This window comes from Oncorhynchus mykiss, chromosome 15, assembly GCF_013265735.2.
Source record: "Oncorhynchus mykiss isolate Arlee chromosome 15, USDA_OmykA_1.1, whole genome shotgun sequence".
NCBI classification, from domain to species: Eukaryota; Metazoa; Chordata; class Actinopteri; order Salmoniformes; family Salmonidae; genus Oncorhynchus; species Oncorhynchus mykiss.
The window spans coordinates 41583327-41609686 of record NC_048579.1 but is presented as its reverse complement, the minus strand read 5'-3'; the positions used below and the strand labels follow the sequence as shown (position 1 = coordinate 41609686).

General features: G+C 42.0%; 2 protein-coding genes across 2 annotated transcripts in view; both read right to left on the bottom strand.

Moving 5' to 3' along the window:
• LOC110490072 (choline-phosphate cytidylyltransferase A-like) overlaps window positions 1–21224 on the bottom strand; it is a 36578-nt gene extending 15354 nt beyond the window's left edge. The window contains exons 1-5 of the mRNA XM_036945536.1: window positions 21089–21224; window positions 20316–20445; window positions 12121–12217; window positions 5561–5677; window positions 5447–5508 (exon numbers count right to left, since the gene is read on the bottom strand). Of these exons, the coding sequence (XP_036801431.1) occupies window positions 5447–5508; window positions 5561–5677; window positions 12121–12217; window positions 20316–20438 (399 nt within the window). The 5' untranslated portion in view covers window positions 20439–20445; window positions 21089–21224. The remainder of the gene's footprint in view (window positions 1–5446; window positions 5509–5560; window positions 5678–12120; window positions 12218–20315; window positions 20446–21088) is intronic.
• A 342-nt stretch (window positions 21225–21566) lies between these two features.
• Window positions 21567–26352, bottom strand: LOC110490073 (stress-associated endoplasmic reticulum protein 1). Its single transcript, XM_021563215.2, has 3 exons — window positions 26001–26352; window positions 25756–25831; window positions 21567–22195 (listed from the first exon to the last, which is right to left on the bottom strand). The coding sequence occupies exons 1-3, from the start codon at window positions 26082–26084 to the stop codon at window positions 22155–22157; spliced, it is 201 nt and encodes a 66-aa protein (XP_021418890.1). The 5' UTR covers window positions 26085–26352; the 3' UTR covers window positions 21567–22154.
• Window positions 26353–26360: the final 8 nt, after the last annotated feature.

The following is a 26360-nucleotide window of genomic DNA, read 5'->3' as shown; positions in this document are numbered from 1 at the left end:
ATTCTGAAACTTAGTTGCCCTCATATTTTTTGTCCCCATCATCCTATCTGAATGTTTGTTTTATCTTGTTCATTTTAAAGATGATACAAAAATAAAAAATGTATGTTTTTTTTCATTGTTTTATCTAAACCAGATCTATTGTGTTATATTCTCCTACATTCAATTCACATTTACACAAACTTCAGAGTGTTTTCTGTCAAATGGTACCAATAATATGCATATCCTTGGTTCTGTGCCTGAGCTACAGGCTGTTAGAATTGGGAAGGTCTTCAGGCGGAAATTGCGCAAAGTTGTAAGAGGTTAAAAGTTCACTTGTGGAATTTCTTTCCTTCTAAATGCGTTTTAGCCAATCAGTTGTGATAAGGTAAGGTTGGTATACAGAAGATATCCCTATTTGATAAAAGACCAAGTCCATACTATGGCAAGAAGTCCATCATTACTTTAAGCCAAAATGTCAATAACTTTGAATGTTTCTTCAAGTGCAGTCGCAAAAACCATCAAGCGCTATGATGAAACTGGCTCTCATGAGGACCGCCACAGGAAAGGAAGACCCAGAGTTACCTCTGCAGCAGAGTTACCAGCCTCAGAAATTGCAGTCCAAATAAATGCTTCAGAGTTCAAGTAACAGACACATCTCAACATCAACTGTTCAGAGGAGACTGCGTGAATCAGGCCTTCATGGTTGAATTGCTGCAAAGAAACCACTACTAAAGGACACCAATAATAAGAAGAGACCTGCTTGGGCCAAGAAACACGAGCAATGACCTCCAGGCTGTGTAAGGGCTATTTGACCAAGGAGAAGAGTGATGGAGTGCTGCATCAGATGACCTAGCCTCCACAATAACTCAACCTCAACCCAATTGAGATGGTTTGGGATGAGTTGGACTGCAGAGTGAAGGAAAAGCAGCCAACAAGTGCTCAGCATATGTGGAAACTCCTTCAATACCATTAGAAAATCATTCCTCATGAAGCTGGTTGAGAGAATGCCAAGCGTGTGCAAAGCTGTCATCAAGGCAAAGGGTGGCTACTTTGAAGAAACTAAAATATAAAATAGTTCCTCTGTGGAGATGGGAGTAGTTTCCAGAAGGACAACCATCTCTGAAGCACTCCACCAAAAAGTCAATAGGTCTGAATATTTCCGAATGCATTGTATGTCATGGATGTTTAGTGAAGTTTTGTACACTCAGTGTATATCTGGCACACCTAGCTTATGTGTCTGTGTATTTTACATCACTATGAAAAATGTTGGGCATACTACAATTACATTTCATACAGTCATGCAAAATTGTCCAATAAGACTCCATTGAGTTCCTTGTTGGCCATAGTGGCTTCTGTGAGATTAATGCGTGAATTCTGTGATGCCACATCTACAAATATGTTTTAAACCCTGTTCTAGCTGTGTGTGTGCAATTTGGTGCCTCTATAACCAAAGTTACAATTCAAAAACATAGCTGTCCCAATACATGTATTTCTATGGCTAAGCTTCCACCATTCTAATACCAATGGCACAATATGGGTGATATGGTATTTTTAAACAATAGATGTAGCTTTGATTTCAAAGTTGGTTATATTATATATCATTTGAAGTAGAATGTCATGACCTTTTAGAAGCACTTGTCAAACATAGCTTAAAATGTATCAGGGTGTTTCTTTATAAAGCCATTTATACATGTAATTCTGATATGTCCCCTAGAGGACAACGGTCAAAATTCTGTTGAATTGCTGTGAATCAAAGCTTTCCAATTATATATGATTTAAGAGTATAAGTAAGCAATAACTTGTATACTGACATTGTATGTCAAAGGGTAAAGTCCCTATGGGAAAAATTAACGGGATGGAGGAAACTATGCAGTTTTTTGTTTTTTTACGTGTTATTTCTTACATTAGTACCCCAGGTCATCTTAGGTTTCATTACATACAGTCGAGAAGAACTTCTGAACATAAGAGCAGCGTCAACTCACCATCAGTACAACCAAGAATATGACTTTCGCAAAGCAGATCCTGTGTTCTGCCTTTCACCCAGGACAACGGAATGGATCCCAGCCGGCGACCCAAAAAAACGACTTCGTAAAAGGGGGAAACGGAGCGGTCTTCTGGTCAGACTCCGGAGACGGGCACATCGTGCATCACTCCCTAGCATTCTTCTCGCCAATGTCCAGTCTCTTGACAACATGGGTGAGTGAATTCCGAGAAAGGGTAGCATTCCAGAGGGACATCAGAGACTGTAACGTTCTTTGCTTCACGGAAACATGGCTCACTGGAGAGACGCTATCGGAGTCGGTGCAGCAAGCTGGTTTCTCCACGCATCGCGCAGACAGAAACAAACATCTTTCTGGTAAGAAGAGGGGCGGGGGCGTATGCTTCATGGTTAACGTGACGTGGTGTGATCATAACAACATACAGGTACTCAAGTCCTTCTGTTCACCTGATTTAGAATTCCTCACAATCAAATGTCGACCGCACTATCAAGGGAATTCTCTTCGATTATAATCACAGCCGTATATATTCCCCCCCAAGCAGACACATCGATGGCTCTGAACTAACTTTATTTGACTCTTTGCAAACTGGAATCCATTTATCCGGAGGCTGCAGTCATTGTAGCTGGGGATTTTAACAAGGCTAATCTGAAAACAAGACTCCCTAAATTTTATCAGCATATCGATTGCGCAACCAGGGGTGGAAAAACCTTGGATCACTGCTATTCTAACCTCCGCGACGCATATAAGGCCCTGCCCCGCCCTCCTATCGGAAAAGCGGACCGCGACTCCATTTTGTTGATCCCTGCCTACAGACATAAACTAAAACAAGAAGCTCCCGCACTGAGGTCTGTTCAACGCTGGTCCGACCAATCTGATTCCTCACTCCAAGACTACTTCCATCACGTGGACTGGGATATGTTTCGTATTGCGTCAGACAACAACATTGACGAATACGCTGATTCGGTGAGCGAGTTCATTAGAACGTGCGTTGAATATGTCGTTCCCATAGCAACGATTAAAACATTCCCAAACCAGAAACTGTGGATTGATGGCAGCATTCGCGTAAAACTGAAAGCGCGAACCACTGCTTTTAATCAGGGCAAGGTGACCGGAAACATGACCGAATACAAACAGTGTAACTATTCCCTCCGCAAGGCAATCAAACAAGCTAAGCGTCAGTATAGAGACAAAGTAGAATCTCAATTCAACGGCTCAGACACAAGAGGTATGTGGCAGGGTCTACAGTCAATCACGGACTACAAAAAGAAAACCAGCCCAGTCACGGACCAGGATGTCTTGCTCCCAGGCAGACTAAATAACTTTTTTGCCCGCTTTGAGGACAATACAGTGCCACTGACACGGCCCGCAACTAAAACATGCGGACTCTCCTTCACTGCAGCCGACGTGAGGAAAACATTTAAACGTGTCAAGGCTGCAGGCCCAGACGGCATCCCTAGCCGCGCCCTCAGAGCATGCGCAGACCAGCTGGCTGGTGTGTTTACGGACATATTCAATCAATCCCTATCCCAGTCTGTTTTTCCCACATGCTTCAAGAGGGCCACCATTGTTCCTGTTCCCAAGAAAGCTAAGGTAACTGAGCTAAACGACTACCGCCCCGTAGCACTCACTTCCGTCATCATGAAGTGCTTTGAGAGACTAGTCAAGGACCATATCACCTCCACCCTACCTGACACCCTAAACCCACTCCAATTTGCTTACCGCCCAAATAGGTCCACAGACGATGCAATCTCAACCACACTGCACACTGCCCTAACCCATCTGGACAAGAGGAATACCTATGTGAGAATGCTGTTAATCGACTACAGCTCTGCATTTAACACCATAGTGCCCTCCAAGCTCGTCATCAAGCTCGAGACCCTGGGTCTTGACCCCGCCCTGTGCAACTGGGTACTGGACTTCCTGACGGGCCGCCCCCAGGTGGTGAGTGTAGGCAACAACATTTCCACCCCCTGATCCTCAACACTGGGGCCCCACAAGGGTGCGTTCTGAGCCCTCTCCTGTACTCCCTGTTCACCCACGACTGCGTGGCCACGCACGCCTCCAACTCAATCATCAAGTTTGCGGACGACACAACAGTGGTAGGCTTGATTACCAACAATGACGAGACGGCCTACAGGGAGGAGGTGAGGGCCCTCGGAGTGTGGTGTCAGGAAAATAACCACACACTCAACGTCAACAAAACTAAGGAGATGATTGTGGACTTCAGGAAACAGCAGAGGGAACACCCCCCTATCCACATTGATGGAACAGTAGTGGAGAGGGTAGTAAGGTTTAAGTTCCTCGGCGTACACATCACAGACAAACTGAATTGGTCCACCCACACAGACAGCATCGTGAAGAAGGCGCAGCAGCGCCTCTTCAACCTCAGGAGGCTGAAGAAATTCGGCTTGTCACCAAAAGCACTCACAAACTTCTACAGATGCACAATCGAGAGCATCCTGTTGGGCTGTATCACCGCCTGGTACGGCAACTGCTCCGCCCACAACCGTAAGGCTCTCCAGAGGGTAGTGAGGTCTGCACAACGCATCACCGGGGGCAAACTACCTGCCCTCCAGGACACCTACACCACCCGATGTCACAGGAAGGCCATAAAGATCATCAAGGACAACAACCACCCGAGCCACTGCCTGTTCACCCCGCTATCATCCAGAAGGCGAGGTCAGTACAGGTGCATCAAAGCTGGGACCGAGAGACTGAAAAACAGCTTCTATCTCAAGGCCATCAGACTGTTAAACAGCCACCACTAACATTGAGTGGCTGCTGCCAACACACTGACTCAACTCCAGCCACTTTAATAATGGGAATTGATGGGAAATGATGTAAAATATATCACTAGCCACTTTAAACAATGCTACCTAATATAATGTTTACATACCCTACATTATTCATCTCATATGTATATGTATATACTGTACTCTATATCATCTACATGTAATACATGTATCACTAGCCACTTTAACTATGCCACTTTGTTTACACACTCATCTCATATGTATATACTGCACTCAATACCATCTACTGTATCTTGCCTATGCCGCTCTGTACCATCACTCACTCATATATCTTTATGTACATATTCTTTATCCCCTTACACTTGTGTGTATAAGGTAGTAGTTTTGGAATTGTTAGCTAGATTACTTGTTGGTTATTACTGCATTGTCGGAACTAGATGCACAAGCATTTCGCTACACTCGCATTAACATCTGCTAACCATGTGTATGTGACAAATAAAATTGTATTTGATTTGATTTGAAATAGTTATAAGTTAACAAATGCTGCACTGTTATCACAAATTTTCCAACTAGGGACATAGACCTTCAAAAAAATCACGATGAGACATCATTGACCCCCCTGGCTCATGGATTAATAGGGCCATGTGACCTGACCAGGAAAAACTCTGGGCACCGTAGTTTAACTATGGCATTCATCAATTTAGTGTGACTGACCAGAATGTATAGGAGTGAGGATAACTTGGCAAAAGTGACATTCAGAGATGCCTTTGCCCCTTCTGGTCATGAAGAGGTCAAGAGAGAAAACATACAGTACTTATCAACCCTGACCTCCGACAATTAAATGGGTGTTTGGGAAGAGCCCCTTGGCTTGCATCAGTGCTCGGGCGTGGCCGGAATGGAACATGTCAAAGATCCCATCTGCATATACCCGCACTGGACGCTCTTCTGAAAGAGCGAAATGGGAAGTGTGAGGGTGTGAGAGTGAAAAAAAGACAGAGAGAGATGGAATGTTAACACCAGGGTCGTGTTCACTAGGCACAAGACAGTAGTAAACGGTCCTTCTATAGAACGGTCCAAAACCTCCATAGGACGTACTTCCATGACAGAACCTTTCATTGCAGAGAGTTTTGAAACATTCTGCTACAGTGTACTCAAATGAACACAACACAGAAGTGCAAAACTTTAGCTGGGGCCAGGGGGAGCTCTGATATTTCTCTAAATATGAGTATGAGTCATAATACCCATAAAACCTAGCGGTCAAACAAGGAAATGGTTCCAATCATTTTTCCACTATTCATTTTTCCCATAGGGAATTTTAGAAACACTTAAAATAAGGACTGTGTTTCATGTAGGCTTACCCTGGAGTGACGTTTTGATAACCTTATCTTCCTAGAACAAGGTGACTTTTATCAATATCGGGCCTGTATTTACCCCCCAAAAATGAAATGATAATTAGCTGCTAATGTGGCTATCATAAATAACTACAAATGTCAAGATGATCTGGACTAGACTGACGAATCGGGGCACAGGTAAGAATCTCTGGATCTAACGAGACCTACATTTTGAAAATAATAAATTGGATACATTTCTTTAAATTGACAATTCTGTGAACTGTCTGTACAAATCTTTTATTGAAACAATACCTGTTAGCAAATGTGACAACTAGAGATGACGTGCAAGAGTTTGCAGGGATTTGTAGTCTTGCATGATGTCTACTTTTGATGCTAATTAACATTTTCGAATCAGAGTAAATTTGTATTTATTACGGATCCTCATTAGCTGCTACTCTTCCTGGGGTCGAGCTAAATGAAGGCAGTTATATAAAACATTACAATACATTTCACAACACATTAAGTGTGTGCCCTCAGGCCACTACTCTAATACCACATATCTACAACAACAAAAATCCATGATGTGTATCGTGCGTAAGTTATCGTATGTGTATGCATGTGTCTATGCCTGTTCGTGTTGCTTCACTGTCCCATAAGGTGTATTTTTAAATACAATTTTACTGCTTGCATGAGTTACTTAATGTGGAATAGAGTTCCATGTAGTCATGGCTCTATGTAGTACTGTGCGCCTCCCATAGTCTGATCTGGACTTGGGTACTGTGAAGAGACCTCTGGTGGCACGTCGTGTGGGGTATGCATTTGTGTCCGAGCCAGGGCTGTGGCGGTCACGAAATTTCGTCAGCCGGTGATTGTCAAGCAAATAACTGTCGGTCTCACGATAATTGACCGTTAATTAATATGAACACATTTAGCAACACCTGGCTTCCACACACAGCCTTCAAGCCATTTAGAAAAGTCTAATGAATCCATGTAATATAGTCTACACCTTCACAATAAATCCATTCTTTTAGACAGGTCTAAAGAAGCATAATAATAAGAAAATGTAGTCTATTTCAGAAGAACAGAATAGCATACTCAGAGTTGTCCCTTTGTTGGGTCCTGATCTGGCTAGGCCATATGGCTGTGGGCTACACTAGTTCATTTAGCAGATAAGGTTTGCTTATTATTCCATGGCATTATTTCATAGTATGTAAAATAAAATTGAACAAAGCTGAATAAAATAGATATTTCTCCAAAACGATGAGGGAATATTCTGTGTTGAGCGTTTAAGAAAGAAACAGGTACTCCTATATGCTTAATTTAGAGTTATTAATGTAACTTTAATAGTTCTACAAATTTTGGGCTATATGTTTTGATTTTGAATACATTGTAAGGCTGCATGATGAGACTAATGATGATTTTTTAAAAGTTGCTTGAAAAGGCATGAGCTCTGCTTTGTTTTTTTGCGCAGGCTGTACATACTCCAATAGTCTATCACTGACAATTTGACAAGCACTTGATAATGCCTCATATTTTACGGCGACATCCCCTGGTGGCCATAATGCACCCTAAAAAAAACATGCCTTTTGCCGCCCAGAATGCTGCGTTGTGCCCTTCTCCCAGAGTGTGCTGCACAATCCGAAGCGCCTCTCCGTCACGTGATCGGGTCTTTCTCACAGGCTACAAGTGATGACAGACACATTGGGGGCGCAACTGTGGACGTCCTGATCTAATTCCGAGGTTCATATTGAAGATATTGGAAGAACTGTCCAAATTTACTTCGCCAGCCAACAAGATTAGTAGGCCTAACGAACAGCAAAAGTACAAATGTCAACCTATTATATTCTGTGCAATTAATAAATATTCCGAACATAGTCTGGGACAGTTGTGGGATGCTATAGATCCCAAATTAATTACAACCACTAGCATCCAAATACTTTTTTATGCAATGTGTCTGACGCAACAGATCAGAATGTTTAAAATGTTGATCAACTATTAGGCTATTTCTTCACATTATAAGTGCAGCAATGCAGTAGGCTATAAGCGTGAATGTTCCATTAGCGGGAAAATACCATTCTCAAAAGTGTCCGCAAATGCAATTATGCATGTAATGCTTTTATTATAAAGGTGCATTTTTATGGAGAAAATTATCTTCCCCAAACTTGAAACTTACGCGCTACTTATATACAGTGCCTTGCGAAAGTATTCGGCCCCCTTGAACTTTGCGACCTTTTGCCACATTTCAGGCTTCAAACATAAAGAAATAAAACTGTATTTTTTTGTGAAGAATCAACAACAAGTGGGACACAATCATGAAGTGGAACGACATTTATTGGATATATCAAACTTTTTTAACAAATCAAAAACTGAAAAATTGGGCGTGCAAAATTATTCAGCCCCTTTACTTTCAGTGCAGCAAACTCTCTCCAGAAGTTCAGTGATGATCTCTGAATGATCCAATGTTGACCTAAATGACTAATGATGATAAATACAATCCACCTGTGTGTAATCAAGTCTCCGTATAAATGCACCTGCACTGTGATAGTCTCAGAGGTCCGTTAAAAGCGCAGAGAGCATCATGAAGAACAAGGAACACACCAGGCAGGTCCGAGATACTGTTGTGAAGAAGTTTAAAGCCGGATTTGGATACAAAAAGATTTCCCAAGCTTTAAACATCCCAAGGAGCACTGTGCAAGCGATAATATTGAAATGGAAGGAGTATCAGACCACTGCAAATCTACCAAGACCTGGCCGTCCCTCTAAACTTTCAGCTCATACAAGGAGAAGACTGATCAGAGATGCAGCCAAGAGGCCCATGATCACTCTGGATGAACTGCAGAGATCTACAGCTGAGGTGGGAGACTCTGTCCATAGGACAACAATCAGTCGTATATTGCACAAATCTGGCCTTTATGGAAGAGTGGCAAGAAGAAAGCCATTTCTTAAAGATATCCATAAAAAGTGTTGTTTAAAGTTTGCCACAAGCCACCTGGGAGACACACCAAACATGTGGAAGAAGGTGCTCTGGTCAGATGAAACCAAAATTGAACTTTTTGGCAACAATGCAAAACGTTATGTTTGGCGTAAAAGCAACACAGCTGAACACACCATCCCCACTGTCAAACATGGTGGTGGCAGCATCATGGTTTGGGCCTGCTTTTCTTCAGCAGGGACAGGGAAGATGGTTCAAATTGATGGGAAGATGGATGGAGCCAAATACAGGACCATTCTGGAAGAAAACCTGATGGAGTCTGCAAAAGACCTGAGACTGGGACGGAGATTTGTCTTCCAACAAGACAATGATCCAAAACATAAAGAAAACTCTACAATGGAATGGTTCAAAAATAAACATATCCAGGTGTTAGAATGGCCAAGTCAAAGTCCAGACCTGAATCCAATCGAGAATCTGTGGAAAGAACTGAAAACTGCTGTTCACAAATGCTCTCCATCCAACCTCACTGAGCTCGAGCTGTTTTGCAAGGAGGAATGGGAAAGAATTTCAGTCTCTTGATGTGCAAAACTGATAGAGACATACCCCAAGCGACTTACAGCTGTAATTGCAGCAAAAGGTGGCGCTACAAAGTATTAACTTAAGGGGGCTGAATAATTTTGCACGCCCAATTTTTCAGTTTTTGATTTGTTAAAAAAGTTTGAAATATCCAATAAATGTCGTTCCACTTCATGATTGTGTCCCACTTGTTGTTGATTCTTCACAAAAAAATACAGTTTTATATCTTTATGTTTGAAGCCTGAAATGTGGCAAAAGGTCGCAAAGTTCAAGGGGGCCGAATACTTTCGCAAGGCACTGTATGCCAGTTAGGCTCTACACCCCTTGTAAAGTGGATTAATGTGCTAATTTTAAGACGTTATTTGGCCACTTTAGATACAAAATATATAGGCATATAGGCTAGGCTACATGAGGTGTGCAACTATGATTAGAAAAAGTTGCAAAAAAAGGCAATGTTTCTTATACTGGGCATTATTCACAAGCGATAATATACAACTCACAAGTGATAAGCTAATATTGTCACCCATCAGACTATTCTTGATTTAATCTGGTCTTTACATATACTAAATAATGTGTGACCTTTGTTTTGATTTGGAATGGACCATTACCATGCACCTGTATCGAAAACAGGGGCAGCAGAAAAAAAATACATGCACACCTACGCACTAAAATAGCGAAAGGAGGACGCTTTCCCCTGTGGTTTATTTTCATGCTAGCCAGGTAGATAAACAATGTGCTTAATATTAATAATATTAGGAGAGTTGAGAAATAAATATAGTAGGACTAGCCTATAGAAAGCTGATGGGATCCTCTTTTTATTAGCGGCCATCACTCTGTTTTCTCCTGCAATTGCATAGCCTATAGAAATGTTGCACAAAATGAGCTCATGGGCTCTCATGAAGTGTTTGATTAGATTTAAAAAACATTTGCATTGATGTCAGAGTGATTAGAGGGACAATCGAGTGCTGAGTACCAGGCAGTTAGAAAGTTTGGTAGACTACTAATGAACAGCAACAGAGCTCGGAGTAGCCCAATTACTGTGACTAAAAGGTTATGTGGAATTTGACTGCCTTCATGACCGCCGGTATGGCGGTAATACGGTTACCGCAACAGCCCTAGTCAAAGCTGTGTTCCAATAGTTCAAACATACAGCTCGGTGCATTCAACATGTCAATACCTCTCACAAATATAAGTAGTGATGAAGTCAATCTCTCCTCCACTTTGAGCCAGGAGAGAATTGACATACATATTATTAATATTAGCTCTCTGTGTACATCAAAGGGCCAGCCGTGCTGCCCTGTTATGAGCGAATTGCAATTGCAGTCCCTCTTTGTGGCACCTGACCACACGACTGAACAGTAGTCCAGGTGCAACAAAACTAGGGCCTGTAGGAACTGCCTTGTTGATATGCCTGTTAAGAATGCAGAGTAGCGCATTATTATGGACAGACTTCTTCCCATCTTAGCTACTGTTGTGTCAATATGTTTTGACCATGAAAGTTTTACAATCCATGGTTAGTCACCTCAACTTGCTCAATTTCCACATTATTCATTACAAGATTTAGTTTAAGTTTAGGGTTTAGTGAATGATTTGTCCCAAAAACAATACTTTTTTAAATATTTAGGAGTAACTTATTCCTTGCCACCCATTCTGAAACTGCAACTCTTTGTTAAGTGTTGCAGTCATTTCAGTCACTGTACTAGCTGACATGTATAATGTTGAGTCATCCGCATACATAGACAAACTGGCTTTCCTCAAAGCCAGTGGCATGTCATTAGTAAATATTGAAAAAAAGCAAGAGGCCTAGACAGCTGCCCTGGGGAATTCCTGATTCTATTATGTTGGAGGCTTCCATTAAAGAACACCCTCTGATCTGATAGACAGGTAACTCTTTATAATAATATAGCAGCGGGTGTAAAGCCATAACACATACGTTATTCCAGCAGCAGACTATGATAGATAATGTCAAAAGCCGCACTAATGTGTAACAGCGACAAATCTTTTTATCATCAATTTCTCTCAGCCAATCAGTAATTTGTGTAAGTGCTGTGCTTGTTAAATGTCCTTCCCTATTGTTTACTGTAAAATAACATTGTATCTGGTCAAACACCATTTTTTCCCAAAAGTTTATTAAGGGTTGGTAACAGGCTGATTGGTCGACTATTTGGGCCAGTTAAGGGGGCTTTACTATTCTTAGGAAGCGGAATGACTTGCTTCCCTCCAGGCCTGAGGTCACATATTTTCTAGTATTGCCACTCCAATTTGCTATGGCAAATACGAGTGGCAATATCGTTAAATATATGGATAAAAAGTCACTTTGTCCAAGAGAGATTTACATAGTGTTGAATATGTCACGCCAGGGTAAGCCTATATGAAACACAATACTTAGTTGAAGTGTCTCTAAAATTTCCAATGGGGGAAAACGATGGAACCATTTCCCCGTTTGACCGCTAGGTTTTATGGGTATTATGACACCCCTCAGGTGCTTTATGAACCTAGTTTAGCTGTGGTGAGCTAGAAAAATGGAGGGATGAGTGAGAGAAACTTACGTGGGGTGCCCTGGCATGCCTCCGCCATACTGACACGCACGTACGGAGCGGTAACTGGTTCTAGCTGGTCAGCAAATGGGTCTGGATCTGTCAGACCCTATAAACACACACACAAACACAAACAGTATGACAATGTGCTTGGGTGACAGTCTTCACCCAATCACTTCCTTAAGTCCCATTCACATTAACCATAAGCACTCTGCTATGTTATGCATGATGTCATTCACTTGAACGGGGAATGTCCAAAAATATGCATTTTCTGTTAAGCAAATTCTACTTTATGACTGTTGCCTCCAGTTTTAGTTTATTGTGATTTGTTTTTTTATTATAATTATTAGGTGCAGAGGTCGTTAGCTACAGTTTATACAACGGGTGGGTCTAATCCTGGATGCTGATTGGTTAAAATTGAATTCCGGACGGTGTCTATTCCACAAGTTACCACTGGCTAAATCTATGACGTTAAAATGTTCTGTTCCATCTGACTGCGCAATCCACTTTTTCATCAGCCCAGCCAGTCAATTCATAAACTTGATCCACTATAAAACACATCAAGACATTATCTCCCATTTCATTGAGACTAGCATTTGATTTAACAATGGAGATTTGTATAAACCTTGGTTGTCTGTCTCTCCGACACCTGCAACATTATTTCAATTTTGAAATTCGATCTCCAGCGGTCCCATAGTAATGAACGTGTCAGTAGTTAGGACGAGACAGACCTTTTCTCAGCCAGTCAAAATCATGAATCAGCTGGCATCAATATTTATGGGTATATACAGTACCAACCAAAAGAGTACCACACCAACTCATTCCAGTTTTTTTTATTTTATTTTTTAAACAATTGTTTACATTGTAGAATAATAGTGAAGACATCAAGCTATGAAATAACACATATGGGATCATGTAGAACAAATATTTGAGATTCTTCAAATTCTTCTTGTCTTGATGACAGCTTGGCACACTCTTGGCATTCTCTCAACCAGCTTCATGAGGTAGTCACCTGGAATGCAATTCCATGAACAGGTGTGCCTTGTAAAATTTCTGGTATTTATGTTCTACTTGATGCGTTTGAGCCAATCAGTTGTGTTGTGACAAGATAGGGGTGGTATTCAGAATATAGCTATATACCTATTTGGTAAAAAAAAAAAACATGCCCATATTATGGCAACAACAGCTCAAATAAGCAAAGAGAAATGACAGTCCATCAATACTTCAAGCCATGAAGGTCTGTCAAATTTCAAGAACTTTGAATGTTTCTTCAAGAGCAGTCACAAAAACCATCAAGCGCTATGATGAAACTGGCTCTCATGAGGACCACCACAGGACAGGAAGACCCAGAGTTACCTCTGCTAAGGACAAGTTCATTAGTTACCAGCTTCAGAAATCGGCAATTAACTGCACCTCAGATTGCAGCCCAAATAAATGCTTCACAGAGTTCAAGTAAAATACACATCTCAACTTTTCAGAGGAGCCTGCATGAATCAGGCCTTCATGGTCGAATTGCTGAGAAGAAACCACTACTAAAGGACACAAATAATAAAAAGAGACTTGCTTGGGTCAAGAAACACAAGCAATGGACATTAGACAGGTGGAAATCGGTCCTTTGGTCTGAGTCCAAATTTGAGGTTTCTGGTTCCAACCATCGTCTTGGAGACGCAGAGTAGGTGAAATGATGATCTCTGCATGTGTGGTTCCCAACGTGAAGCATGAAGGAAGAGGTTTGATGGTGTGGGGGTGCTTTGCTGGTGACACTGTCAGAGATTTATTTACAACTCAAGGCACACAACCAGCATGGCTACCACAGCATTCTGCAGCGATACGCCATCCCATCTAGTTTGAGCTATGTGTGACTATCATTTGTTTTTCAACAGGACAATGCCCCAAAACACATCTCCAGGCTGTGTAAGGGCTATTTGACCAAGGAGAAGAGTGATGGAGTGCTGCATCAGATGACCTGGCCTCCACAATCACCTGACCTCAACCCAATTGAGATGGTTTGGGATGAGTTGGACCGCAGAGTGAAGGAAAAGCGGGTCAACAAGTGCTCAGCATATGTGGGAACTCCTTCAAGACTGTTGGAAAAGCATTCAAGGTGAAGCTGGTTGAGAGAATGCCAAGAGTGTGCAAAGCTGTCATCAAGCTAAAGGGTTGCTACTTTGAAGAATCTAAAACATATTTTGATTTGGTTAACACTTTTGCTTACTACATGATTCCATATCTATTATTTCATAGTGTTGATGTCTTCTCTATTATTCTACAATGTAGAAAATAATAAAAATAAAAACCCTTTAATCAGTAGGTGTGTCCAAACTTTTGACTGGTACTGTATATAAATAAATGTCAATAGAAAACAGGTAAAATTAAACGAAATGCAGCTAGTTTGCTGTCTTTCCAGCTTCAGTTTGAAGTGATTGTGCTAGCTGTGTTGTTGGCTAGCTCCTCTGAACAACGGTGTCCTGAGAGCACATTTTCTCTGCCAGGCGAAATCTTGCATTATTAGCTCATTGTTGTGGACGTATCCAAATAAATCTCACTAGAAAACAGCTTAAAGAAACGCAAATGCACCTACTTTGCTGTTTTTCTGTCTGGACTGTTTGACGTGACTGTAAGTTAGCCGCAGCTGTTGGCTAGCTAGCAAGCAAGGGATCAGAATGAACGACTGGGTCACGTCCATAGACACAGAACAAAAATACTTAACGACATGGTCACGTCTCTGGCAACCGAACGGATAGAACGGCTTGGATAGCAAACTTAGATGTGTGCCGGGACAATATCTCGTGGAAGGATGAAATTGTATTAACACATTGACATAACTTTATTTTGATTAATCATTACTTGAAAATGTTGATAACCAGTTGTATAAAAGTGATTATAAACTGGGTGGTTCGAGCCCTAAATGCTGATTGGCTGACAGCTGTGGTTTATGAAACCGTATAGCACAGGTATGACAAAACATTTATTTTTCTTGCTCTAATTACGTACGAAGCCAGTTTATAATAGCATTAAGGCACCTCGGGGGTTTGTGGTTTATTGCCAATATACCACGGCTAAAGGCTGTGTCCAGGCACTCCGCGTTGCATCGTTGTAGTGCCATATTCTTTCCATTGTTTAATACTGGATTTAAATGGTGCTCCGTGGGATGTTCAAAGTTTCTGATATTTTTTTTATAACCTAACCCTGATCTGTACATCTCCACAACTTTGTCCCTGTCCTATTTGGAGAGCTCCTGGGTCTTGATAGTACCACTTGCTTGGTGGTGTTGCAGACTCTGGGGCCTTTCAGAACAGGTGTGTGTGTAATATATATAAATACATACACACACACACACACACACACACACATACATATATACATACACAACCGATTATGATTTTTCAAGGCGATACCGATTATTGGAGGACCAAAAAAAGCCAATACAGATTAATTGGCCGTTTTTTTTGTTTGTTTTTGTAATAAATACAATTACAACAATTTCTGAATGAACACTTATTTTAACTTAATATAATACATAAATAAAATCAATTTAGGCTCAAATAAATATTGAAACATGAAGTTTTAGGTTGTAGTTATTATAGGAATTATAGGACTGTTTCTCTCTATACCATTTGTATTTCATATACCTTTGACTATTGAATGTTCTTATAGGCACTATAGTATTGCCAGCCTAATCTCGGGAGTTGAAAGGCTTGAAGTCATAAACAGCGCAGTGATTCAAGCATTGCAAAGAGCTGCTGGCAAACGCGGGAAAGTGCTGTTTGAATGAATAATTATGAGCCTGCTGGTGCCGACCACCACTCAGACTGCTCTATCAAATCATAGACTTAATTATAATAAAACACACAGAAATAGGTCATTAATATGGTCAAATCCGGAAACTATCATTTCGAAAACAAAATGTTTATTCTTTCAGTGAAATACGGAAATACGGAAAATTAATTACGGTCTTTGTTAGGAAGAAATGGTCTTCACACAGTTCGCAACGAGCCAGGCGGCCCAAACTGCTACATATAACCTGACAAGAATGCAAATTAGTTAAATCATCACCCGTTTGGCGAAGTAGGCTGTTATTCGATGATAAATTAACAGGCACCTCATTGATTATTTGCAACGCAGGACAAGATAGTTAAACTAGTAATATCATCAACCATGTTTAGTTTTTTTATAAGATAAGTTTAATGCTAGCTAGCAACTTACCTTGGCTCCTTGCTGCACTCACATAACAAGTGGTCAACCTGCCACGCAACGCAGTCTCTTAGTGGATTGCAATGTAATCGGCGTCCAAAAGTACAGATTACCGATTGTTATGAACACTTGAAAATCGGCCCTAATTAATCAGTCAACCTCTAATTCATACTGTTTCATCCTTCCACAAGATATAGTCCCAACACAAATCTAGGGTTGCTACCCAAGCCGGCTGGTCGTTCATTCTATCGGTTTGTTTGCAAGAGACGCAACCCAGTCATTCAGTCTTTTTGTCCCATTGCCATACTGGCTGGCAACATTCTTATCCCTTGCTTGCTAGCTAGCCAACTACGGCTAACTTACGGTCACGTCAAAAAGTGCAGCAAGAATGGCAAAGTAGCCACATTTGCATAAGCTGTTTTTAGTGACATTTAGTGGGATACATCCAAAATAATGAAGAAATTAGGCGTGATTTCGCCTGGCATAGAAAATTTGCTCACTCGTGAGGACACTGTTGTTCAGATGAGTTAGCCAACAGCACAGCCAACACAATCACTTCAAACTGAAGCAGGAAAGAGTGCAATCTAGCTGCATTTAATTTAGTTTGACCTTTTCAATTTACATTTATTTGTATATATCCATAAAAATTATGTCAACTGATTCATGAATTTGACTGGCTGAGAAACACTACTTGCCTTCCTGTCTGTCTCATCGACTCCCAACACGTTCATTACTATGGGACAGCTGGAGATTGAAATTTGAATATTGAAACAATGTTGCAAATGTTGGGAAAGACAGACAAGGTTTATACAAATCTCCACTGTTGAAAACTAAATGTTAGTCTAAAAGAAATGTGAGCTAACATTTAGATAATTTTTTATAGAGGAGATCAAGTTTATAAATTGCTTGGCTGGGCTGATGAGACAGTGGATTGCGCAGTCAGATGGAACAGAAAAAAAATAGGTATTTTAAGGTAATAGATTTAAATGGTGGTAACTTGCGGAATAGACACCGGCTGGAATGCGGTTTTAACCAATCAGCATTGTACCCACCCGTTGTATAAAATGAATTATAAACTGGGTGGTTCGAGCCCTGAATGCTGATTGGTATATGAGACCGTATACCACGGGTGTGAGGAAACATTTCTTTGTACTGCCCTAATTACATTGGTAACCAGTTTATAATTGCAATAAGGCACCTCGGGGGTTTGTGGTATATGGCCAACATACCACGGCTAAGGGGTGTATCCGGGCACTCCGCGTTGTGACGTGCATTTTAACAAGGCTAATCTGAAAACAAGACTCCCCAAATTTTATCAGCATATCGATTGCGCAACCAGGGGAGGAAAGACCTTGGATCATTGTTACTCTAACTTCCGCGACGCATATAAGGCCCTGCCCCGCCCCCCTTTCGGAAAAGCTGACCACGACTCCATTTTGTTGATCCCTGCCTACAGACAGAAACTAAAACAAGAGGCTCCCACGCTGAGGTCTGTCCAACGCTGGTCCGACCAAGCTGACTCCACACTCCAAGACTGCTTCCATCACGTGGACTGGGAGATGTTTCGTATTGCGTCAGATAACAACATTGACGAATACGCTGATTCGGTGTGCGAGTTCATTAGAACTTGCGTTGAAGATGTCGTTCCCATAGCAACGATTAAAACATTCCCTAACCAGAAACCGTGGATTGATGGCAGCATTCGTGTGAAACTGAAAGCGCGAACCACTGCTTTTAATCAGGGCAAGGTGTCTGGTAACATGACCGAATACAAACAGTGCAGCTATTCCCTCCGCAAGGCTATCAAACAAGCTAAGCGCCAGTACAGAGACAAAGTAGAATCTCAATTCAACGGCTCAGACACAAGAGGCATGTGGCAGGGTCTACAGTCAATCACGGACTACAGGAAGAAATCCAGCCCAGTCACGGACCAGGATGTCTTGCTCCCAGGCAGACTAAATAACTTTTTTGCCCGCTTTGAGGACAATACAGTGCCACTGACACGGCCTGCAACGAAAACATGCGGTCTCTCCTTCACTGCAGCCGAGGTGAGTAAGACATTTAAACGTGTTAACCCTCGCAAGGCTGCAGGCCCAGACGGCATCCCCAGCCGCGCCCTCAGAGCATGCGCAGACCAGCTGGCCGGTGTGTTTACGGACATATTCAATCAATCCCTATACCAGTCTGCTGTTCCCACATGCTTCAAGAGGGCCACCATTGTTCCTGTTCCCAAGAAAGCTAAGGTAACTGAGCTAAACGACTACCGCCCCGTAGCACTCACATCCGTCATCATGAAGTGCTTTGAGAGACTAGTCAAGGACCATATCACCTCCACCCTACCTGACACCCTAGACCCACTCCAATTTGCTTACCGCCCAAATAGGTCCACAGACGATGCAATCTCAACCACACTGCACACTGCCCTAACCCATCTGGACAAGAGGAATACCTATGTGAGAATGCTGTTCATCGACTACAGCTCGGCATTCAACACCATAGTACACTCCAAGCTCGTCATCAAGCTCGAGACCCTGGGTCTCGACCCCGCCCTGTGCAACTGGGTACTGGACTTCCTGACGGGCCGCCCCCAGGTGGTGAGGGTAGGCAACAACATCTCCTCCCCGCTGATCCTCAACACTGGGGCCCCACAAGGGTGCGTTCTGAGCCCTCTCCTGTACTCCCTGTTCACCCACGACTGCGTGGCCACGCACGCCTCCAACTCAATCATCAAGTTTGCGGACGACACAACAGTGGTAGGCTTGATTACCAACAACGATGAGACGGCCTACAGGGAGGAGGTGAGGGCCCTCGGAGTGTGGTGTCAGGAAAATAACCTCACACTCAACGTCAACAAAACTAAGGAGATGATTGTGGACTTCAGGAAACAGCAGAGGGAACACCCCCCTATCCACATCGATGGAACAGTAGTGGAGAGGGTAGCAAGTTTTAAGTTCCTCGGCATACACATCACAGACAAACTGAATTGGTCCACTCACACAGACAGCATCGTGAAGAAGGCGCAGCAGCGCCTCTTCAACCTCAGGAGGCTGAAGAAATTCGGCTTGTCACCAAAAGCACTCACAAACTTCTACAGATGCACAATCGAGAGCATCCTGGCGGGCTGTATCACCGCCTGGTATGGCAACTGCACCGCCCTCAACCGTAAGGCTCTCCAGAGGGTAGTGAGGTCTGCACAACGCATCACCGGGGGCAAACTACCTGCCCTCCAGGACACCTACACCACCCGATGTCACAGGAAGGCCATAAAGATCATCAAGGACATCAACCACCCGAGCCACTGCCTGTTCACCCCGCTATCATCCAGAAGGCGAGGTCAGTACAGGTGCATCAAAGCTGGGACCGAGAGACTGAAAAACAGCTTCTATCTCAAGGCCATCAGACTGTTAAACAGCCACCACTAACACTGACACTGACTCAACTCCAGCCACTTTAATAATGGGAATTGATGGGAAATGACGTAAATATATCACTAGCCACTTTAAACAATGCTACCTTATATAAATGTTACTTACCCTACATTATTCATCTCATATGCATACGTATATACTGTACTCTATATCATCGACGGTATCCTTATGTAATACATGTATCACTAGCCACTTTATACTATACCACTTTGTTTACATACTCATCTCATTTGTACATACTGTACTCGATACCATCTACTGTATCTTGCCTATGCTGCTCTGTACCATCACTCATTCATATATCCTTATGTACATATTCTTTATCCCCTTACACTGTGTACAAGACAGTAGTTTTGGAATTGTTAGTTAGATTACTTGTTATTACTGCATTGTCGGAACTAGAAGCACAAGCATTTCGCTACACTCGCACTAACATCTGCTAACCATGTGTATGTGACAAATAAAATTTGATTCGATTTGATTTGCCTAAGAACAGCCCATAGCCGCGATATATTGGTCCTATACCACAATCCCCGAGGTGCCTTATTGCTTAAATAGGTTGTGACGTAAACGGGCGTCACTCACCACTGTGGATCGTCGGACCTTGACGGCCTGCTCTCCCTCCATCTCTCCATTGATTTCATCCCTCCTCCTCTTTCTTGATGTTTTCCCAGGCAGTCGGTGACAACTGTGTGCTTTTGCTTCCATGGTCGCACTTCGATATGGATAGAGAATAAATTATTTTTCTGAAAAAGCTGTTCTCTGGCTTTTAATCTTAACCACTGGATGGGGCTGTTATGCACGTTTACAATATTTTTTATTTGCAACTTTCACAATTAGCTACAACTTCTTAATGCCAATTGGTGATTTCACCAGATACGCATTTACTGTAGCCGTTACTGTATACAAAGGATCGAGAAGAGGGCCGAGATTTCTAGGCCGTGGAAATTTTATTTTATACTAGGCAGCCACAACCATTGCTGACTCAATACCAATACAATGGTATTGACTCAGAATGTCAATTAAAAGCATAACATAAAACGTCAATGGACTAATCTATCCGGGGACAACTCCCAAACTGGCAAAAATGCAATCACGCGGGTGAGATTGACACTGGTGATTCTCTGACGTGTGACAGACAGGAAGGAATGATGAGATATATCAACATCTAGCTGGCTAACGTTAGCTGCCCAAGAGTCAATGATTAGTTTTAGCTACGATTTCAGCTCCACACTTTCTGAAAAAGGTTTTGAAATTGGGCCATTTTTCTTATTTCGGCAATGGAAAATGCCTACTGTTGGCTGGCTCAAACAACTGTTAGCTAACTTAGCTAGGTAGCCTAAGCGTTAGCTACAAACCTGTCTGTGTAAACGCAGCTAGTCTCGCTTATTAACGTCAGTTCTCTTCCGGGTTTGATGTCCAAGCCCGCAAAGTTTCCATCGAAAGTGTAAATGTGTGGTTCTGATTAAGTTGCTTTCCAAGACAGAGTACCAGACAACAATCGACTGACACAAAGTTTGATTGACAGCTTGTCGGAACTACAACGCTACAGTAGGAAATGACATAACTCTTCAGTTAACCATGCACGTGCTGCCATCTGCTGGATACTATATGCAACAAAACAATTCTAAAGACGTTTCATTTTCCATCATAACTCATCAAGCTTAGTTAGCTAATTAACTAGTTGCCTAGTTCTAATACAATACAACCAGGGCAAAGTGGTTTTCCAATCTCTCTTATAGTTGTATGTTTATGTTTCTTTTCATACAACATTTGAAGTGCATGAACCACTAAAATGTTATTGGGTATGCAGCCCCTCAAGAAAATAACATGTCAGACAAGGATAGACCTTTTTAATTTGTTTTAGAGGTTTGTTTAGGCAGAAATAGTGAATGTCATTGTCTTAGCAAAAATCTTCTGATTCAAAAGACCATTTAGTTTCGTTGACTGAAGAAATGACTGGAAATACGAAAAAGGCATCACATAATATTCATTATAATGTGAAGGCCATAAGACACCAGATACTGTCCGTGTACAACCAAGAAGAGTTAAGAGTTTAGTTCTAGAATTAAGTCACTGTGGTCTTGTGTTCTGGAATTTATACCACAGGAGAATATCAGAAATTCACTCCCATTTGGTTTTGGCACATCAATCGACACATACAGCAGTCATCACTGTACAAATACCCATGTAGTTCCCTGAAACAAAATCCTTCAATCATTCTCCAATCTTTTTTCTCAGTTATGTAAGGCAAAGATGACAAGGGTGTGCTTTCCCCGTTTGGCAATGCCAAAAAGGGGAAAAGAGAAATAGGAAAAAAGGAATGGATGGTAGTTGATCATCTTTGATCCTGTGAAGCACCATGAAACCACTTGATGTGTAGAGGAATGCTGGAAACAGGTGATGATGGTAGGGCTCCTGATATTACATTCCCATTCGAATGCTCTGAATGATCTGGAAGATTGCTGAAACAAAATATCAGAGGACACTATTAAGCATTTGAAAAGGGGGGGGTAAATAGGGCCCTCAATCACATTACAGAAACTGAGGTTTATGTACTCTTGATTTACTGATTCATTTATCCCACTTGTGGAAGGGAAATAAACATTTGTGATAGTATGACGCCGCAAACACACGCCCATCTTATCTTTAGATTGAGCAATTTAATACAAAGGCTCTTACTGCTTCTATCAAATAGCACGGGGGGACTGATTAGATTGTGATGAATCTGAAAAATTAATTGTGCTCCTATTCGCAGTAGCCTACTAGCTATTGTGTTACTGTACAGCATACAGGCATGCAGAGGCCAAATTGAGCTCTGTACGCGTCGCCATGCACCTCCCAAATTGTGTAACAATGCGGAAGGCTTCGTATAGCTAGCTACACATTGAGATGACTCGTTGACGATAGGTGGGGGCGGGAGGTCCTGTTTAAACAAACTCACTTCCTTGACAACAGCTCTGCCTGCGATGCTCCATGAAGAGCAAGAAGTATGAATGCCCAGACTTCTCCAGAGGCCATATCACCATAAATACTGCACAGCCAATGCAGACGTCAGATTGACCATGCAGCGCCTTTTCATATCCAAGGATCTTATTTTATATTCAGATGTAGACAGGCTCTGGCAGGCAAAACAGCCAAATGCTCCATCTAAACATTAATCAATTCTCAATTGCAATACAGTTCTAGAAACATGAAGCCCTTTGCTTTCATATCACATCAAAATAATTTCACAAATGCAAATTATACACTTAATGTACATTATGTTATCCAGATTAATCGTAGTTACAGCCAACAGTATTTTTCAATGACAACATGTTTCTGGCGGCCTTCTTTCATTACACACAGGTATTTGAAGCATGCTCTATAGCTAATTAGCACAGGTGGTCTTCCGCAAACACGCACTGTAACACGGAGATAATGGAGGTGTGGTTGCTAGAAGATACCGACCCTACCGTTACACTCGTTTACACTGAGCTGCACTGAGGTCGGAACGCAATTACCATTAAAAAAAATGTATTTGTCACATGCGCCGAATACAACAGGTATAATAAACCTTAGTGTAATGCTTACTTACAAGCCCTTAACCAACAATGCAGTTCAGAAAAAATTAAGTGTTAAGAAAGAATTTACTAAATAAACTGAAGTAAACAAATACAAATTAAAATGAAAAAAATAAAATAGAAAAATAATTCAATAGCAACAATAAAATTACAATAACAAGGCTATATACAGGGGGTAACGGTCTAGAGCCAATGTGGGGGGGGGACAGGTTAGTTGAGGTAATATGTACATGTAGGTAGAGGTAAAGTGACTATGCATAGATAATAAACAGAGAGGAGCAGCAGTGTAAAAAAAAAAAAGAGGAAAAAAAAGGCGGCGGGGGGTGGGGGGTGGGAGGGGTCAATGCCAATAGTCCAGGTAGCCATTTGGTTAGCTGTTCAGGAGTCTTATGGCTTGGGGCTAGAACCTGTTAAGAAACCTTTTGGACCAAGACTTGGTGCTCCAGTACCACTTGCCGTGCGGTAACAGGGAGAACAGTCTATGACTAGGGTGGCTGGAGTCTTTGACAATTTTCAGAGCCTTCCTCGACACCGCCTGGTATAGCGGTCCTGGATGGCAGAAAGCTTGGTCTCAGTGATGTACTGGGGGCATACGCACTACCCCCTGTAGTGCCTTGTGGTCGGAGGCCGAGCAGTTGCCATACCAACTAGTGGTGCAACCAGTCAGAATGCTCTCGATGGTGCAGCTGTAGAACTTTGAGGATCTGAGGACCCATGCCAAATTATCAGTCTCCTGAGGGGGAATAGGCATCATCGTGCCCTCTTCACGACTGTCTTGGTGTGTTGATAGTTTGTTGGTGGGAGCTTCAAATTCATTGGTCCACAACATGCTACACTACAGCCCTGTCTAAGAGAATGGGGGTGTGCTCAGCCCTCCTTTTCCTGTAGTCCACAATCATCTCCTTTGCCTTGATCACATTGAGGGAGTGGTTGTTGTCCTGGCATCACACTGCCAGTTCTCTGACCTCCTCCCTATAGGCTGTCTCATCGTTGTCGGTGAACAGGACAACCACTTTTGTGTCGTCTGCAAACTTAATGATGGTGTTGGAGTCATGCTTAGCCATGCAGTCATGAGTGAACAGGGAGTACCATGTCCTGTTGGTAGGATAGTGTTGATCGGAGCTCATCCAGTTTATTAACCAATGATTGCAAGTTGGCTAATAGGACTGAAGGTAGAGGCGGATTACCCACTCGGTGTCGGATTCTTACAAGGCAGCCCGACCTACAACCCCTATATCCCTGTCTCTTCTTAATGCGAATGACTGGGATTTGGAACTTTGCCTCCGACTTGTTAAATAAAAAATCTTTGTCCAGTACGAGGAGAATAATCCCTGTTCTGATATCCAGAAGCTATTTTCGGTCATACGAGACAGTGACAGAAACATTATGTACAAAATAAGTTACAAATAATGTCAAAAAACACACAATAGCACAATTGGTTAGGAGCCTGTAAAACGGCAGCCATCTCCTCCGGCACCGTCAATTATTACTATTAACCATGACTGCAATCTGACCTCAGTTCAGCTCAGTGTAAATAAGCGTAACAGTAGGGTCGATATCTTCTGGCAAGGCCATGTGGGAACACTAACCAAAACCCTATAAAAAGATGTGTAGTAAATTATTATATATATTTTTAAAGTTATTTCTCGCTGATATGTTTCCAAAACTGTACCACAAGCCATGCATGTTCATGTTTAGACCTAGCCCTTGATCATGACTCTCAGTTCTGGAATGATGAAGGAGTCTTCTGTATGGGGGAGTTTTGTTAAGAGCACAGACACTCAGTCTGAACATTAACACGAAACGCTTGTGTTAAGGTTTTGGAAGCATGAGGACCTTATCTTTCATATCAGAGATTTTTTCTCTCTCCAAAAAACAAAACTTGATATCCACGTTTTGTAGGGTTAGTATTCTCACAAAGCCATATCTCCATGTTACAGCGGGTGTTTATGGAAGACAAAGGGACCACCTGTGCTAATGAGTTATCTATAGCATGCTCTGAACACCTGTGTGTAAAGGATGAAGGTCGCCAGAAACATGTTGTCACTGAAAAATACTGTCGGCTGCAACTGTGATAAAGGTGGTTTAAAACAGTGTTGCCTTTGTGAAATTATTTGGATGCATATGAAAGTAAAGGCTTTATGTTTGTATAACCATATCGCAATTGAGAATTGATTCAAGTTTATAGAGTATGTATTTTTTGACTGCTATAGCCAGTCTACCTCTGAAAATAGCACAAGGTCCTTGGACCTGAAGGGTTCATGGTAAGCTCATTGAGTGTACATATTGGGCTAGTTCAGACCAAGCAGAAGATACATTCATCAATAGGCGCTAAAGGTAGTTATAGCGTCTATGAATAGGGTACTCCTAACCTGAATCACGTAATATTAGCCGCTCTAACACAAATTGGTTTATTATGAGACTTTGGTCTCGAAACATTTAAAATGTACATGTGCATTTACCTGATCCGCAGACGACAAAGATGAATAAGGCCAAAAGCCATGGTCCCACTGCCACCTTGTCATCACCTGGATTTCTCTGCAGAAATATATCAGAAACCAACATCAAGATACATCAAAATGTTGAAGTAAACTTTTAGATACTTTGACACCATTCAAACAAGTAGCTAAGCTATTATTTTCAAGCAAAATAGAAATGCATCTAGAAGACTTCACTGACTATTGATTGATTGCATCTCAAAACTTGCCGTGGATTTGGCCACATTGCCTCTCAGCGTGATGTTTTTGCTGTGTTTCTCGTTTGCCATGCGTATTCTCTGTTTTGCCACCATTGTTTAAGCTTATAGCCTTATAGCCTTTTAGCTATCGATTACTTATGAAGTTGTAGCTGTCAAATGTAGACAGGAGGCTAATTTCCAGAGCTCGATCGCCGTTTAGTGATGAGTGAATGCTGGAGTTCGGGCGTTCTTGACTCACTTTCGACCGGTCCATTGGTTCTTCAGTGAAATCTGCATCCACCGGCCAGCGTGTCTAGAGTTTGTCTACGTACACACAAAGTAGACTACTCCCACAAAGGAAGAGCTTTTCCTTGGTCGTGTTATTCCAAA